Source organism: Talpa occidentalis, unplaced genomic scaffold (assembly GCF_014898055.3).
Source record: "Talpa occidentalis isolate TD23 unplaced genomic scaffold, MPIMG_talOcc4v2.1, whole genome shotgun sequence".
Lineage (NCBI taxonomy): Eukaryota > Metazoa > Chordata > Mammalia > Eulipotyphla > Talpidae > Talpa > Talpa occidentalis.
The window spans coordinates 55,122,824-55,136,614 of record NW_026555331.1 but is presented as its reverse complement, the minus strand read 5'-3'; the positions used below and the strand labels follow the sequence as shown (position 1 = coordinate 55,136,614).

At 38.6% G+C, this 13,791-nt stretch overlaps 1 protein-coding gene across 3 annotated transcripts in view; it reads right to left on the bottom strand.

Moving 5' to 3' along the window:
• Nucleotides 1-13,791, bottom strand: part of ARFGEF1 (ADP ribosylation factor guanine nucleotide exchange factor 1) — a 127,108-nt gene that overhangs the window by 1,645 nt on the left and 111,672 nt on the right. For all 3 annotated transcript variants that reach the window (XM_037505671.2, XM_054692203.1, XM_054692204.1), the window contains 5 exons: nucleotides 11,569-11,701; nucleotides 5,180-5,319; nucleotides 3,818-3,986; nucleotides 2,432-2,570; nucleotides 1,333-1,450 (listed from right to left, as the gene is read on the bottom strand). In XM_037505671.2, the coding sequence (XP_037361568.1) occupies nucleotides 1,333-1,450; nucleotides 2,432-2,570; nucleotides 3,818-3,986; nucleotides 5,180-5,319; nucleotides 11,569-11,701 (699 nt within the window). The remainder of the gene's footprint in view (nucleotides 1-1,332; nucleotides 1,451-2,431; nucleotides 2,571-3,817; nucleotides 3,987-5,179; nucleotides 5,320-11,568; nucleotides 11,702-13,791) is intronic.

Sequence of the window (13,791 nt, the reverse complement as noted above, 5' to 3'; positions counted from 1 at the left end):
GGAATGCGTCTGTGAAAAGTGAATATATTCATCAAGGAACTGACGGATTAAGAAGTATTCAAGAAACTGGATCTAAACAGTATTCACTTTGTTGTCCTTATGTTGAAAAACATTTGCCTTAACATTATCTTGGCAGACTCTCAGAGCTTATCTTTGCTTTTTTTGGGTAATAAAAGAACTGAAGCAGGAACCACAGCTGAGTTTTCATAGGCTATGGGTTACTGAAACTGTATCTTTTGTTAAATATCTCAAAATAGAGTTGCCAGGCCAAAATTATGCATTCCACACTTAAGGTTCAACTGATATTACTTTATATCTTTGCCAAGTTCTTTAATGTCTGAAACTAGCCAATGCCTCTTTTTCCTTTCCTGCTTTCCACACCCCACAAGCTATCAGGAATCAGTATGACCTCGGTGGCAAGAAAACAAGTCGTAGAGTAAGACAGACTGGAGCTTGGAGTCTCCTGGCAACATTGCTCTTAGTGTCTTAGGTCATTTCTCCATGTCTTACCTGGCCAAGAAGTCAGCAGGACATGCATGTGGAACCAGACATGTGACTTGTCTGTCTGGAATGAAAGTCTGTGCAGAACTGAGGGGCATCAAAGGACCTCTACAGGGTGCCGTGTGCCATGAGGGCTCAAAGTGTCAAATGTCAGGCCACGTGACGAGGCATTTTTAAGCCCCTCCAGAGGTCACAGCAACCCATTTCTACTTACGTGAGCAATAATTTGCTATCTATTTTTAGAGTGAAATCCACTATTTTTGAAGACCTTAAATATACATATTTTTTGTGCTATAAAATTCTTAAATGAATTTTCGGCCCATTCAAGTAGAGTTCTGGGTCATAAGGTACAAATAAGCATTCCAAAGGAATGGCTGAAACCTGGAGCATCATGTCTTGTAGGGAAAAGGGGGGTGAGGGGGCAGGATGTGGCGATGGGAAAGAGTATGCTGGATAGCAATTTCCAAAATGGGGTTGGGGGAAGATTCCAGGGGTCAGGGTGGGGAGTTTGAAGGTGTTTCATCTACTAGATGCCCTACAGAATCACCGAGAAGTGAACAGAGCAGGGTCAGGAAGGAGAAGGCAGGACCAATGAGATGAAGTTGGAACACATGGTTCTGCAGAGTGACAGCATGGCCCCGGCTTTGTCTTATCTTCCTGGATTTTGAAAAATGTTTACATAAAGAATATCAAGTAGCTAAGTATCTTTTGCCATCAACAGGAATGTCTTCTCCTTCTGCCTCTCAGTTACACATTTTTAGCCTCCCTCCCACTTGGACACCATGCTGCCCAGCTAGAAATGCCGGGCAGGACATGATGTCCCATACTTACCCTATTATCACTTATCTTTAGAACTTTAGTTAGAAACAAAAGCAGTAAGTTAGTCCAGGCTTCCCGATGGCTTTCTGATGTTAGAGTAAGGAAGTAGCTTAGTGCTTCACTGCAGACACTGTAACAGAAAAGGTTCACTTTTACATGTGCTTGCACACCTGCTGGTGCCACAACCACAGTCACTGAGAAAGAACAGTGAAGACAAGGAGGGATGAACATTAACTATTAAGAACCTGCTAAATTCTATAAGCCCACATTAACTGGGGTATCAATATAAACATTTATTTATTTTCGTATTAGTAAGAAAACCGAAGGTATTACAATAACTCACTGCAACTTATCTGGAAACTCTTACTTTTCCTAATTTTCTTAGTTTTACTGAATTCATAGCCAGTGGGCAGGAGCACGTGCACAAGCTTGGAATCAAGAGACTTGGGCAGAAAGCCAGGGGCTTCCTTTCACTGACTGGGGTGTAGACTAGTCTGGGCCTTAACAGTCTCACCAATAAAATGGGAACACAGAGAGTAGGTGATCTAAAATGTTACTACTTGGTCCCTAAGAAAGTCTACTCCCAAAGCAGACCCAAAAATACGGTGAAGATAATAGTATTCTTTCTAAATGACGTTTTAGTAGCATGGGTTTTCCTTTTAAAGGCCAGAATTTTAAGTTGACACGAAGTCAAAAGAGAAGGCCAAAAAATTTAACACCAACCAAAATTCCAATTTTTTCCAATTTAAATGCAGGCAGGCAGGGTTTCACTTTCACATTGGATCAGTTTGTAAGAATGGTGCACTCTATGGCATGAAGAAAGCCTACAACGATGGAATAGTTTAAAGTTCACAAATTTTAAGAGAGAAAACTTTTTCCTTTTCCCTGTAACAGCAACAACAAACATGACTGGTGTATGTTACCAATTGTGCACCTTTACCTACCAGATTGTAGTAGTTTTCACAAACTTTTCGGGATCTGGTTGGTCCTACAGCTCCTAATCAGGAGGCTGGAAACTGGCTCTATCCCAAATGCAAACCTAGTGCCCGTTTCCTACTTGTACACCAGGTAGCTCTACATGTAAGGGCAGAAACTTAGCCAAGAGTCTTACTTTAAAAGCCTTTGCTGGACCTCCTCCCAGGCACTGACCCGGCTCTCGTCCATGTACATCCGGAAGAGAATGCGCAGCCCACAGGCCAGGCTGCTTGTCTCCTGCTTCAGAAGGTTGGGTTTGGATTTGCCTTTGAACCCTGCAGAATGGGGAAGTTTCTGGGATTAATTTAGGAAAGCATTTTACACAAAGGCAAAACAACCTGTGCAGAGAGGCCCGTTTTGCATGCATTTTAGTTACTGCATCTGCTGCTCACAAAGCAGTTTCCCTAAGTCACAGCAGCTTGTGCCCTAGGGCCTTGGCACCTGTGAGATGCTCCAAAGGGACAGCCGTCATTCAGGGAAGGCACATTCAGACACATGTTGGGAAATGCCAAGCACAGAAGACTGACAAGGTCTTCTGGGCCTTAACAGTCTCTGACCTTAGAATAATCCGAGTTGAGCAGTGACAACTTAGATGCAAGAGAGTGGAAAAAAGTAAGTACAGCAGTCTTTCCAGAAGGTAGATTGCAAATGTAGAGATTGGACAGGACATGGGCTTAATTAGGAGCCAGAAAGACTTTTGTATTAAGTAAAGTACATAAATGTAAGTATCCCAATTTTGTTTGATGGAACATGAGATAGTTAATAAACATCAGCTTCCCTCCTTCCTTTTCTCCTGCCACATTCTGCTGCTGCTCACTCTACCAGAACTGTTTGGCATCCAATAACATACTGAGTAACATATTTCCTAAGTAAAATATTAACTATGTTAGTATAATTAACTAGTATAAAATTTGCTTTTTATTTAAATTCCCTAGCTTGTTAAAAAATGAATATAATCAATAATTTAATATAGTCACATTCATTCAGAAGTGTGGCCACTCCCAGATAAATAAGTCCTCCTAATACATATGCTAAATGTTGTGTTTGGTACCTTCACATGCACTTCTTATCACAAAAGAGCAACTTTTTGTTTATGTTTTTGTTGCGATAACAATGGTTTACAACACTTCATATGATTTAGAGGTTGAGATCACAACTTTTGGGTATATGTTGCCGCACCACACCCACCAGCAAGGCACTGAAAGTATCAGCAGCTTTTAATACATTGATAGCATCAACAGAGAAGCTTGGGCTGGGTAAATAATATTTAAAAAAAAAAATCAGTCCAATAAATAGTTTGACTAAATATGGGAAAAGCTAATATATCCAGGTAGTTATCTGGTATACTATTGACCTGGCAGACTGTCTCATGATGTTTATTGTTGAAGTTTATGCAGTGAAATGCAGAGGTGGAAGTATGCAACCAGTGAATTCTGATAAAAAGCAAATTATCTGCTGCATATTCATTAACACTGAACAGTACAATGTAAACATGAACAGTAAAACGAGGGGTGCAGCTTACCCGCTTTCCAGAGAGCAGTCCTCTGTTCATTGTTGGAATTAAATGCTTTTGCGAATCGATGTGACTCTAATAAGCAGTCCAGTAACTTAAAAAGTTGTTGTGAGGTTAAAAAGCGATACATTCCTTGGTCTTGAGTATCAACTCGAACATCAAAATCCACAGCATCTCTCTTTGGGGAAAACCACCACCACAGTAAAATCAGAACTTAATGCTCCCAAAGACCAGTTTAAACACAGCAAGCCACAGAACTTGATCTCTTTTATCTCAATAGAAAATAGGTAAATGTCCATGTTTTGTTATTATTTCCACAACCTTCATCCTGTGCATCTACCTCATAATTTCTAACATCAAGAACGCTGCCCCCTACTGGACTGGAAGGCCGCTCTCCAGACTGTCAAGGTGCTCCTCATCCCTCAGGTGTGCTTAGTTTAGAATCCATGATTGTATCCATTTTCTTGTGTAGCAACAGTCACCTCTACTTCTCAATCACTGGCTGGTAAAACTGCCTACTTCCTGTCTGCAACCACACAATAAACGGAAGTGGAGAAAACAGACTGGCTTCTCTCTAAATCCAGAGGGCTACAGGTGCTGCCCAGCAACCCCCCGTGCTCCCGTGGTAGGCTTTCCTGAATGACTACCTCATGTTTTCACTTCTCTTCCCCTGAAGTATCTAACACTTTCTTTGCAACTTCTCTTGGAGGATGGCTTTCCTTCACGTCTCAGTGAGAAACCAGAAGCTATCAGAAGACATGGCCAAACTCCCACCAGCAACCAGACCAATTTTCCGGCATTTATAAGCCACACCCTCTACTTCCTTCCGGGAATTGTCTGTGCTTCTATCCCAGGCAACCTCCATGGACTTTGCATAAGGTGCCATTCCCGTTCACTCAAAAAGACTGCTCTATCAACTGTCTCCCTCTCAGTTTCTCGCTCTCCTGGAGAAAACTCTCAGCAGCAAATCCTTCGTTTGCGATCTTCTCATCCTCTGTCAGCTATTACCCCCTTTTTCTCTTTACTCTTAACAGCAAAACTCCTCGACAGAGTTTATCAATATTTGTGCCCACAATTCTCTCTCTTTTTGCACCCATGGCCTTCTCACGCTTTTTTGATCCTTATTCTCAGCGGTTTTACCAGCTGTCTCATCACCACGGTTCTAAATAATGAAGGAACCTGGGCGGCTCCCTGATCCTTCTTTCACCTGTCCACACTGCTACAGTGATGTCATCTACTTCCATGGTTTGAATGACATCTCTGTGATGAAGACACCGAAAATTAATCCCTAGGCTGCCCTCCTTGGAAGCCCAAACTATTACAGCTGACTTCCTGCTCAACGAAGCAGCAGCTGTCCTCATACCTCCTTACCTGTGCTGCAGCTAAGTTTTCCGCATCTTCCTTCTTACTTGTGGCTGGGAAGAACACAATGTTGTCGATAGTCTGGATGAGTTCCAGCTGCACAACACATTTAATCAACAGGGCAGCAAACAATTTTTGTTCTGGAAATTCTGTGAGGAAACCCACCCAATGCACATGCAAACAAAAATTATTTTGAATCCTTGTAATTTCTTTAACATTACAATGCTAAGGAACATTAGTACATATGAAGGCAACGTGCACAGAGCAGACTGAAAGGATATACTGCATTTGTACACAGCACCACTCTAAAATTCGTTAACTGATATTTAGAAAAACCTCAGCTTTTATTAATGAACAAAATGAGTAAACAAATTTAGTACAATAATGTTTAGAAACATTCTAACTTTTTAAAGGATTTACAAGTTATTCTTTTTTTTTTAAACAACATACAGCTTTTACTTTTTTTTAAAGAAGATTTATTTATTTATTTATTCAAGAACCCGGGATATAGCCAGATGCGCGGGAGGCTAAGAGGATTCATCACCAGAGACAGAGTGGGGAACAGAACAGGTCGACTGACGAAATACACTGCTGAGGGAAGAGTAGGAAATCTAGTAACTCAGCACCCTGGGAGAGCAGCACACGTCGGTCCAGTTAGAGGTATATTCCCAGATTAGTTAAATGAAAACTTGCTAATGTGTGATGACCAAGTCCTTCCTTTACCTTCTTTACATGCACACATATACATGTGTACACGCAAGGCACAGTGAAGCTAGTTTTTTTCAAGTAGGATACAAATGTGACTTCTCTCAAATATAAGCACCTAGGATTAAGAAAAATTCTCTGAAAAATAACTCAAAATAGATCAATAACGTAATGACAAAACCCGAAAGCATGAAACTCTTAGAAGAAAACATTCAAAAAATCTTCATGATCTTAGATTCAGCATTGGATTCTTAGCTATGAAAGCATGAGCAACAAAAGAAAAAACAGATAAACTGAACATCATCAAAATAACTTGTGGACATCATCAAAATAGTTAAAAGATGACCTACAGATTAAAATATTTGCAAATCCTTATCTGATATGGGTCTAGCATCCAGACTCTAACAAATGCTGACAATTCAACACAAAAGACAAACACACACTTACAAACTTAGCAAAAGAGATAAATAGGTATTTCTCCAAAGAAGGCATACAAATGTCAATAGCACCTGAAAAGATGTTCAACATCACTAATTACTAAGGGAATGCAAATTATATCTACAATGAAATACAACTCATCTTCACTAGGATGGTTATTATTAAAAACCAAAAAACTCCAAAAGTGTTATAAAACACTGAAGAACTAGAATAGTGAATGAGAATGTAATGGTGCGCACTCAGCTCCTCAAAAAGTAGAACACATTTTAGTGTTCCTCAAAAAAGTTAAATATATAATTAACATATGACCCCAAATTCATTCTTACATATTCACCCCAAAGAACTGAAACAGGTACTTAAGTGATACTTGTACATGGAAATTCATAGCCAAATTATTCACAATAACCAAAAGGTGGAACAAACCCAAATGCCCATCAAAAGATGAATGGATAAACAAAGTGTGGTACACGCATACAAATGAATACTACTCAGTCATAAAAAGGAATGCCCTATACATCCATTCAACAATGTGGATGGACCTTAAAAACATTATGCTAAAACAAACAAACCATTATGCTAAATGAAATTAAATCACACATATAAGGTTACATATCATATGATTTCATTTATGTGAAATATGCAGGATAGCAAATCCCCTAGACCCCAAAAATAGACAAGTGGTTGCTAAATAAGGGCTGTGGGAGAGGTAAATATGGTGGAAAGGAAAGGCATAATGGCTATGAGACAGGCCTCCCTGGTGGCGCGTGGGGTTAAGCACAGCACTATCAAGCTGTCTGCAGCCTCGGCAGCACAAGTTTGGTCCCCAGCCAGCCAGGGAGCTACCCACATGGCGCAGCAGACCTCTCCTGTCTCGCCCCCTGCTCCCCTCAGCAGTGTCTGCTTGCTTTGTTCCCCATTCTATCTCTGGTGAATCCTGTCACCCCCTGCACCTCTGGCATGTACCCCAGTTCTTGTATGCATAAGTAAATAAATCTTTTTAAAAAAAGGCTATTAGGCTTTCCTCTGGAATTGATAAACATTTTGGAAGAGAGAGAGGAAGTGGCTGCGTAACATTGTGGCTGTACTAAATACTAATATCAGAGTGCAGAATGGATGATAACAGGACGACACTGAGGAAATTCATGTTTCACTAAACGAGAGTTGCAAGATCAGGTATCTTGACCGACATAAACTGGAAAAGGCGAAAAAACAAATAAAATCATAGCACCAGCAGTTTTGAGACAGAATTGTGCAAAACTAAGGCAGCAAAAACGACATCCCCCCAGCAAAAAAGACACATGAACAATTTAAAATTGTCATGATAGCGCCTCCCTGGTGGCACAAGGGGTTAAGACGCAACCTACGAAGCTATCCGCAGCCACTGTAGCATGAATTCAATCCCAGGCCTGGCAGCTACCCACATGGCGCATCAGACCTCTCCTGACTGCTCCCCCCTCAGCAGTGTCTTTCTATCTGCCTGTTCTGTTCCCCATTCTGTCTCTGGTGAATCCTTGCACCTACCACACCTCTGGCCTGTACCCCAGTTCTTGTATGCATAAATAAATGAATCTGTAAAAAAAATAAGTAAAATTGTCATGACAAAAGATTTATTTTTTTGAAGAAAATGTGGAAAAATAAGTCAAAGTAATATGAGAACTAATCAAAGAGATAAAAGAAAATTCAGAAAAACAAATGAAATTATGAGAAATAAAATCAATGAAGTTTAAACAGGAAACTAACGGAGCTGCAGGATATAAAAAGATCAGTAGAGGAGATAAAACAATTCTGCATAAAGCAATGGAAACAGAACAGACCAAGTGAAGGACTGAATCAGTGACCTAGAACATGTTAATATGGGGGGTCGGGGGGTGTGAAGAAAGGGAAATAATGAAAACAGTGAAAAACAAACAAACAAAATACACTTCAATAACTATTTAACCCCATTAGGAAAGGTAACACAAAGAAAATGCGATTTTCAGATGGGGAAGAGAGACAGGAACAGAGAACTTACTCAAATAACAGGAAACTTTCCAAATCTGGACAAGGAACTAAATATACAAGTCCATGAAATTAAACGGCCACCTGATTATCTAAATGTAATGAGACCCACATCAAGACACATAGTCATGAAAACACCAAGAGTTCAAGATACAGAGAGAATAATAAAAGTGATTTGTGAATAAAAGCAGATATTCTATAAAAGAACTCCAATCAGGCTGACATAAAACTATCAAACTCTGGCCAAGGAGAGAATGTAAAGGCATATTCAAAATACTTAAACATAAAAACTGTCAGTCAAGAATATTCTATCCTGCAAGACTCACCTTCAAAAATAAGGGAGAAATAAAGGACTTCACAGACAAGCAGAAGCTGAAGAAATTTGCCAAAATTAGACCTCCCCTAAAGAAATGTTAAAGGAAGCTCTCCTATCTAAATAAAGAAGAAAATCCACCAAAAACAAAAACAAACAAAAAACAACAAGGAAATAGATAAAATAAGAAAACTCAAAGACAAAATAGAAGTAGCAAATCTTCATGTATCAATAATCATGTAACTGGTAAATGGAATGAACTCACCAATCAAAAGGCACAGAGTAGCTGTTGTATCAGAGAACAAAAATCAAACTTTCTGCTGTCTCCAGGAGACCAATCTGAGCGCCAAAGATAAACTGAGGCTCAAACAAATGGTTGCATCAATCCTACAAGCAAATGGAACCCCCTAAAAGGGCAGGGACAATCATACTTACAACAGATAAAATAGACATCCACACAAAAAGGTAACAAGAACAGAAATAGCCGCTATATAATAAATAAGGGGATTAATACATCAGGAAAACATAACATGCATCAGTATATATATACCAATGAAGGTGCATCAAAATATATAAGGGAACTATTATCAAATCTTAAAACAGACATACGATAATATAGTAATACAGGGCACATCTTTCTCAAACTCTTCCGAATAATTGAGGATGATGGAATGCTTCCAAACACAATTTTGTGAGACCAATTACTACTCTGATACCATAAGCAGACAAAGGCATCATAAAAAAGAAAATTACAGACCAATATTCCTGATATACACAGATAAAAAATCCTCAACAAAATCCTAGTAAACTAAATTCAACAATACATTAAAAGACCATACATCAGAACCATGTGGTGTGTATTCCAGGAAAGCAAGGATGGCTCAACATCTGAAAATCAATTAATGTAGTTCATCACATCAACAAAAGAAGAGGTAAAAACTATGATCATATCAAGAAATGCTAAGAAAGCATTTGATAAGATTCAAGGTGTATCAGAGATAAAAATCCCTGGAAAATATGGGGAAGAAAACACCTTAACATAATGAAGGCCATATATACAGGCCCACAGGCAATACATGACAGACCCAAACCAAAGGTGAAAAACTGCAAGCTTTTCCTCTAAGATCAGGTTTGAGGCAAAGAAGTCCACATTTACCACTTCTACTCAGTTGGTATTGGAAATCCAAGCTAGAGCAATTAGGCAAGAGGAAACTATATAAGGAATACAAATTGGGAAAGAGAAAGTGAAACTATCACTATTTACAGATGATGGGATACAATATATTGAAAACCCTAAAGAACTCCACTAAAAAATTACTAGGAAACAATAAATTAGTACATTTAAATGGAAGGTTACAAAATCAATTAACAAAAATCAGTTAAACAACAAACTAGAAAAGAAATCAAGCAATCCTATTTACAATCACATAAAAGAGAAATAAACATCTAGGCGTAAATTTAACAAAGGCTGTGAAGAAACTTACAGTGAAAACTAAGAGACATCATTAACAGAAATAGAAGACACAAAGAAATGGAAAGATATTCCCTGGTCATGGATTGGAAGAATTAGGTTTTTTTTTTTAAAGATTTATTTATTTATACAAGAACTGGGGTACAGGTCAGAGGCACGGGAGGGTGAAAGAATTCACCAGAGACAGAGCAGGGAGCAGGAGAGGCAGATGGACCGAAGACAATGCTGAGGGAAGCAGCGGGTAAGGCAGGAGAGGTCTGCCGTGCCATGTGGGTTTCTCCCTGGCCAGCCGGGAATCGAAACCGCGCTGCAGAGGCTGCAGACAGCTTCATAGCACGGTGCTCAACCCACTGCGCCACTGGGGATGCCCACAATTAGCTTTTTAAAGCAATATACAGATCCAATGTAAACCCTATCAATGTTTCAATGGCATTTTTTTAAACAAAGTAGAACAAATATTACTGAAATTTATATGGAACCACAAAATTCTTAAATAGCCAAAGCAATAGTGATTAAAAAAAAAATACTTCACAAAACAGCAACACTGCACTATCAGACTTCAAAATATTCTGAGTATTCAAATAACAAGGTATTGGATAAAAACAGACACTAAGATAAATGGAATATAATTGACAGACCAGAAATAAATCCATTTATATGAACAGTTAATCTACAACAAAGGAGTAAAAAGTATATAAATGGTACTGGAAAACTGGACACCCACATGCAAAAGAATGAAATAGAGTACCATCTCATACCACGTACTAAGATTAATTCAAAATGGATTTAAGATTTGGTTTGAAGACCTGAACCATAAGATACATAAAAGAAAAAAAGTATTCTAGATCGTTTTCTCAAAAAAAAAAAAAAAGACAGTTCAAAAGCAAAAACACAAGCAATTTAAAAAGTAGCTAAAGGTGTGTCCCTGTTTCTCCCTAGAAAGAGGTAATGCTATAAATTTTTCTTCAGTAAACACAATTCAACCAATTCAGTTAAAAAAAAAGAAAACAGAAGAGTTTATCCTTCTTTATGAAAAGAGCCAAGAAGGTAAGGGAGGAATAACAGAGACAAGTATGGGGAAGGAGGAGATGAATTGCTTCTTAGAAAGCTGGAAGGTCCAATTAGAAAGCACTGGTCCCTCACCATCAAAGAGGGGTAGCGGAAAGTTAAACAGGACCCCACTTTTGCAGAAATGGTATGGGACTGGCATTCAGAAAGGGACAGTGATGACTCCTGTGCTGAAAACAAACATTAGCCAAAAGAATTTTGCAAAAGTTACAGGTATTAGCAGAATTCCTAACCATTTGCAAGAGCATGTTTATTGGGGGATGTCCAAACTGGGGCACAGTAACAAATTGAGCACAAAATCAATTACTGTGTATGTCTGTTAATAACAAAAGTAAAAGCAAATATATCATCCCTTTCTTACATCAAACAAAATACAGTTTATTTTTATTAACAGAAAAAACTCACTTGCTGTAGGTTTAATTTTACTGCCTTCTTCATTCACAGTGGAGGCAGAAGCCAATGTTGCTTGTTGCCTAGTATCTGCAGATCTTGGCTGAATAGAATCATGGATATCTACAGATTTCTGCGATATTGTATCCTAAAAAAAATAAAAATTCACAATAAGTACAGAAAAATAAAGCTTAAGGATGAAAATACTTTCTAATATGATTTTTAAAAATTATATTATGTCCCTATGAAAATGACGGTTTTATATTGTGATTACAGACATGAGAAAAATATTTAAAATTACTGATATGGGGATAAGAATCAATAGCCTTTAAGGGAAAAGCTTTCTTACTAATTCTTACTGGGCTTAGGCTTGATACCACCCAAGAGCAAGAGATAAAAATGCTAAGCTTGGGCCTCCCCGGTGGCGCAGCGGTGGAGCGCTGGGTTGTGAAGCTGCCCGCGGCCTCTGCAGCGCCGGTTCGATCCCCGGCTGCTCCCCGGCCACCGGAGGAGGGTCCCACATGGCGCGCAGACCTCTCCTGCCGCCCGCTGCTCCCCTCAGCAGTGTACTTCGGTCCTTCTGCCTGCTCTGCTCTCCGCTCTGGCTCTGGTGAATTCTCTCACCCTCCCGCGCTTCTGACTGTACCCAGTGCATGTATAAATAAATAAATAAATAAATCTTTAAAAAAAAAAAAAAAAATGCTAAGCTTCATTGTGTGAAAAAACCCATGGACTGCCATGGAATCTAAACACAACACATATGTGGGCAAAAGGGGAGAATTTCTGCAAGTCCAGGGAAACTTTGTAGTGGTGAGTTTAAGGATCTTTGTCATCCAAGGAACCTGGAGCCAGAATAATGAAAAGGTGACCAACTAAGTAGGATTCTGAAGTACGACAGCTATGCTAGAATTCGGTTCCAAGCATTATTAACAGGGTAACCTGGGAAAAGAAAATAAAACTTCCTAAGCTGAGGTTTTTTGATCTGAAAATGGAGACAAAACTTTTTTTGTAGGTTAAGTATTAGATCAAAAAAATGCAAAGCACTAGCACAGTGTCAGCACTATACATGGTAACCAACACTGCTATCATTCTAGCTCTATTTTAGTGGACCTACGTACAGCATACTCAGAAGACAGAACTTGGATTCAAGAGGATATGAAATAGTGATGAGTCTACATTATCTAAACTAGTTGCTGACTAAAATAGGAATAATAATTGATGGGAAATGTTTTCAGACTAAATCATTAAAACTCAGAGATAATATACTTTGCCATTTCTAAGACAAAATTCTGAAATCTATATTTTATCCAAGTTATATAAGCTGACTGGAACGTTGCTATGAAATATTAATGTCATATTTTACATGACTTTTAATAAAACTTAACTATCTAATCCTTAATCAAATCACTTAAAAAACTGTTGAGAAAACAGGATCTTCCTGGGTGGCACAAGGGGTTAAGTCTCAGCACTATCAAGTTATGGCCAGCCACTGCAGCACAAGTTTGATCACTGACCAGGGAGCTAACCCACAAAGCACAGCAGACCTCTCCTGTCTCGCCTGCTGCTTCCCTCAGCAGTGTATTTCAATCAATCTGCCTGTTCTGCTCCCTACTCTGTCTCTGGTGAATTCTTTCACAAATACCCCCCTCTGGACTCCACCCCAGCTCTTGCATGCATAAATAAAACTAAATCTTAAAAAAAAAAAAAATTCTCCTATATGTTAAGAGAAATTGTTTAATGTTTGACATATTGCTTTCTAAATTTTCCTGATTAACCACTGTAAGTAAGGATGATTTTTGGAAATCTTTGCCATTTCTTTAGAACAACTCAGAACCAGAATTAGTATGCCCAGAACTCCCCTTTCAAAAAAGGATTTTTTTTTTTTTTTAATTTAATCCACTGTATTTGAAAGCAGAACGTGACTTGAGCATTACATTCCCATACACAAAACTTGCTTACTGGAAAAGGAAGAGCCCTTATGAAAGAAATTTCTATGTCATTGGGAAATATTTAGATATTTCAAATACAAAAAGTGACTCTTAACTAGACTAGTCTTAATAAGACTTTATTTAAAAAACTACATATAATATTAACTATACACATATATGTAAATGTATAGAAAACAAATGGAAGGATTATACACCATAGTATTAAATACTGGAGTTATGGCTGAACGAGGTAGCTAAAGAAGGACATATATTTTACCCTATATTCTTCTGTACTGTTCAAAAAAATTTT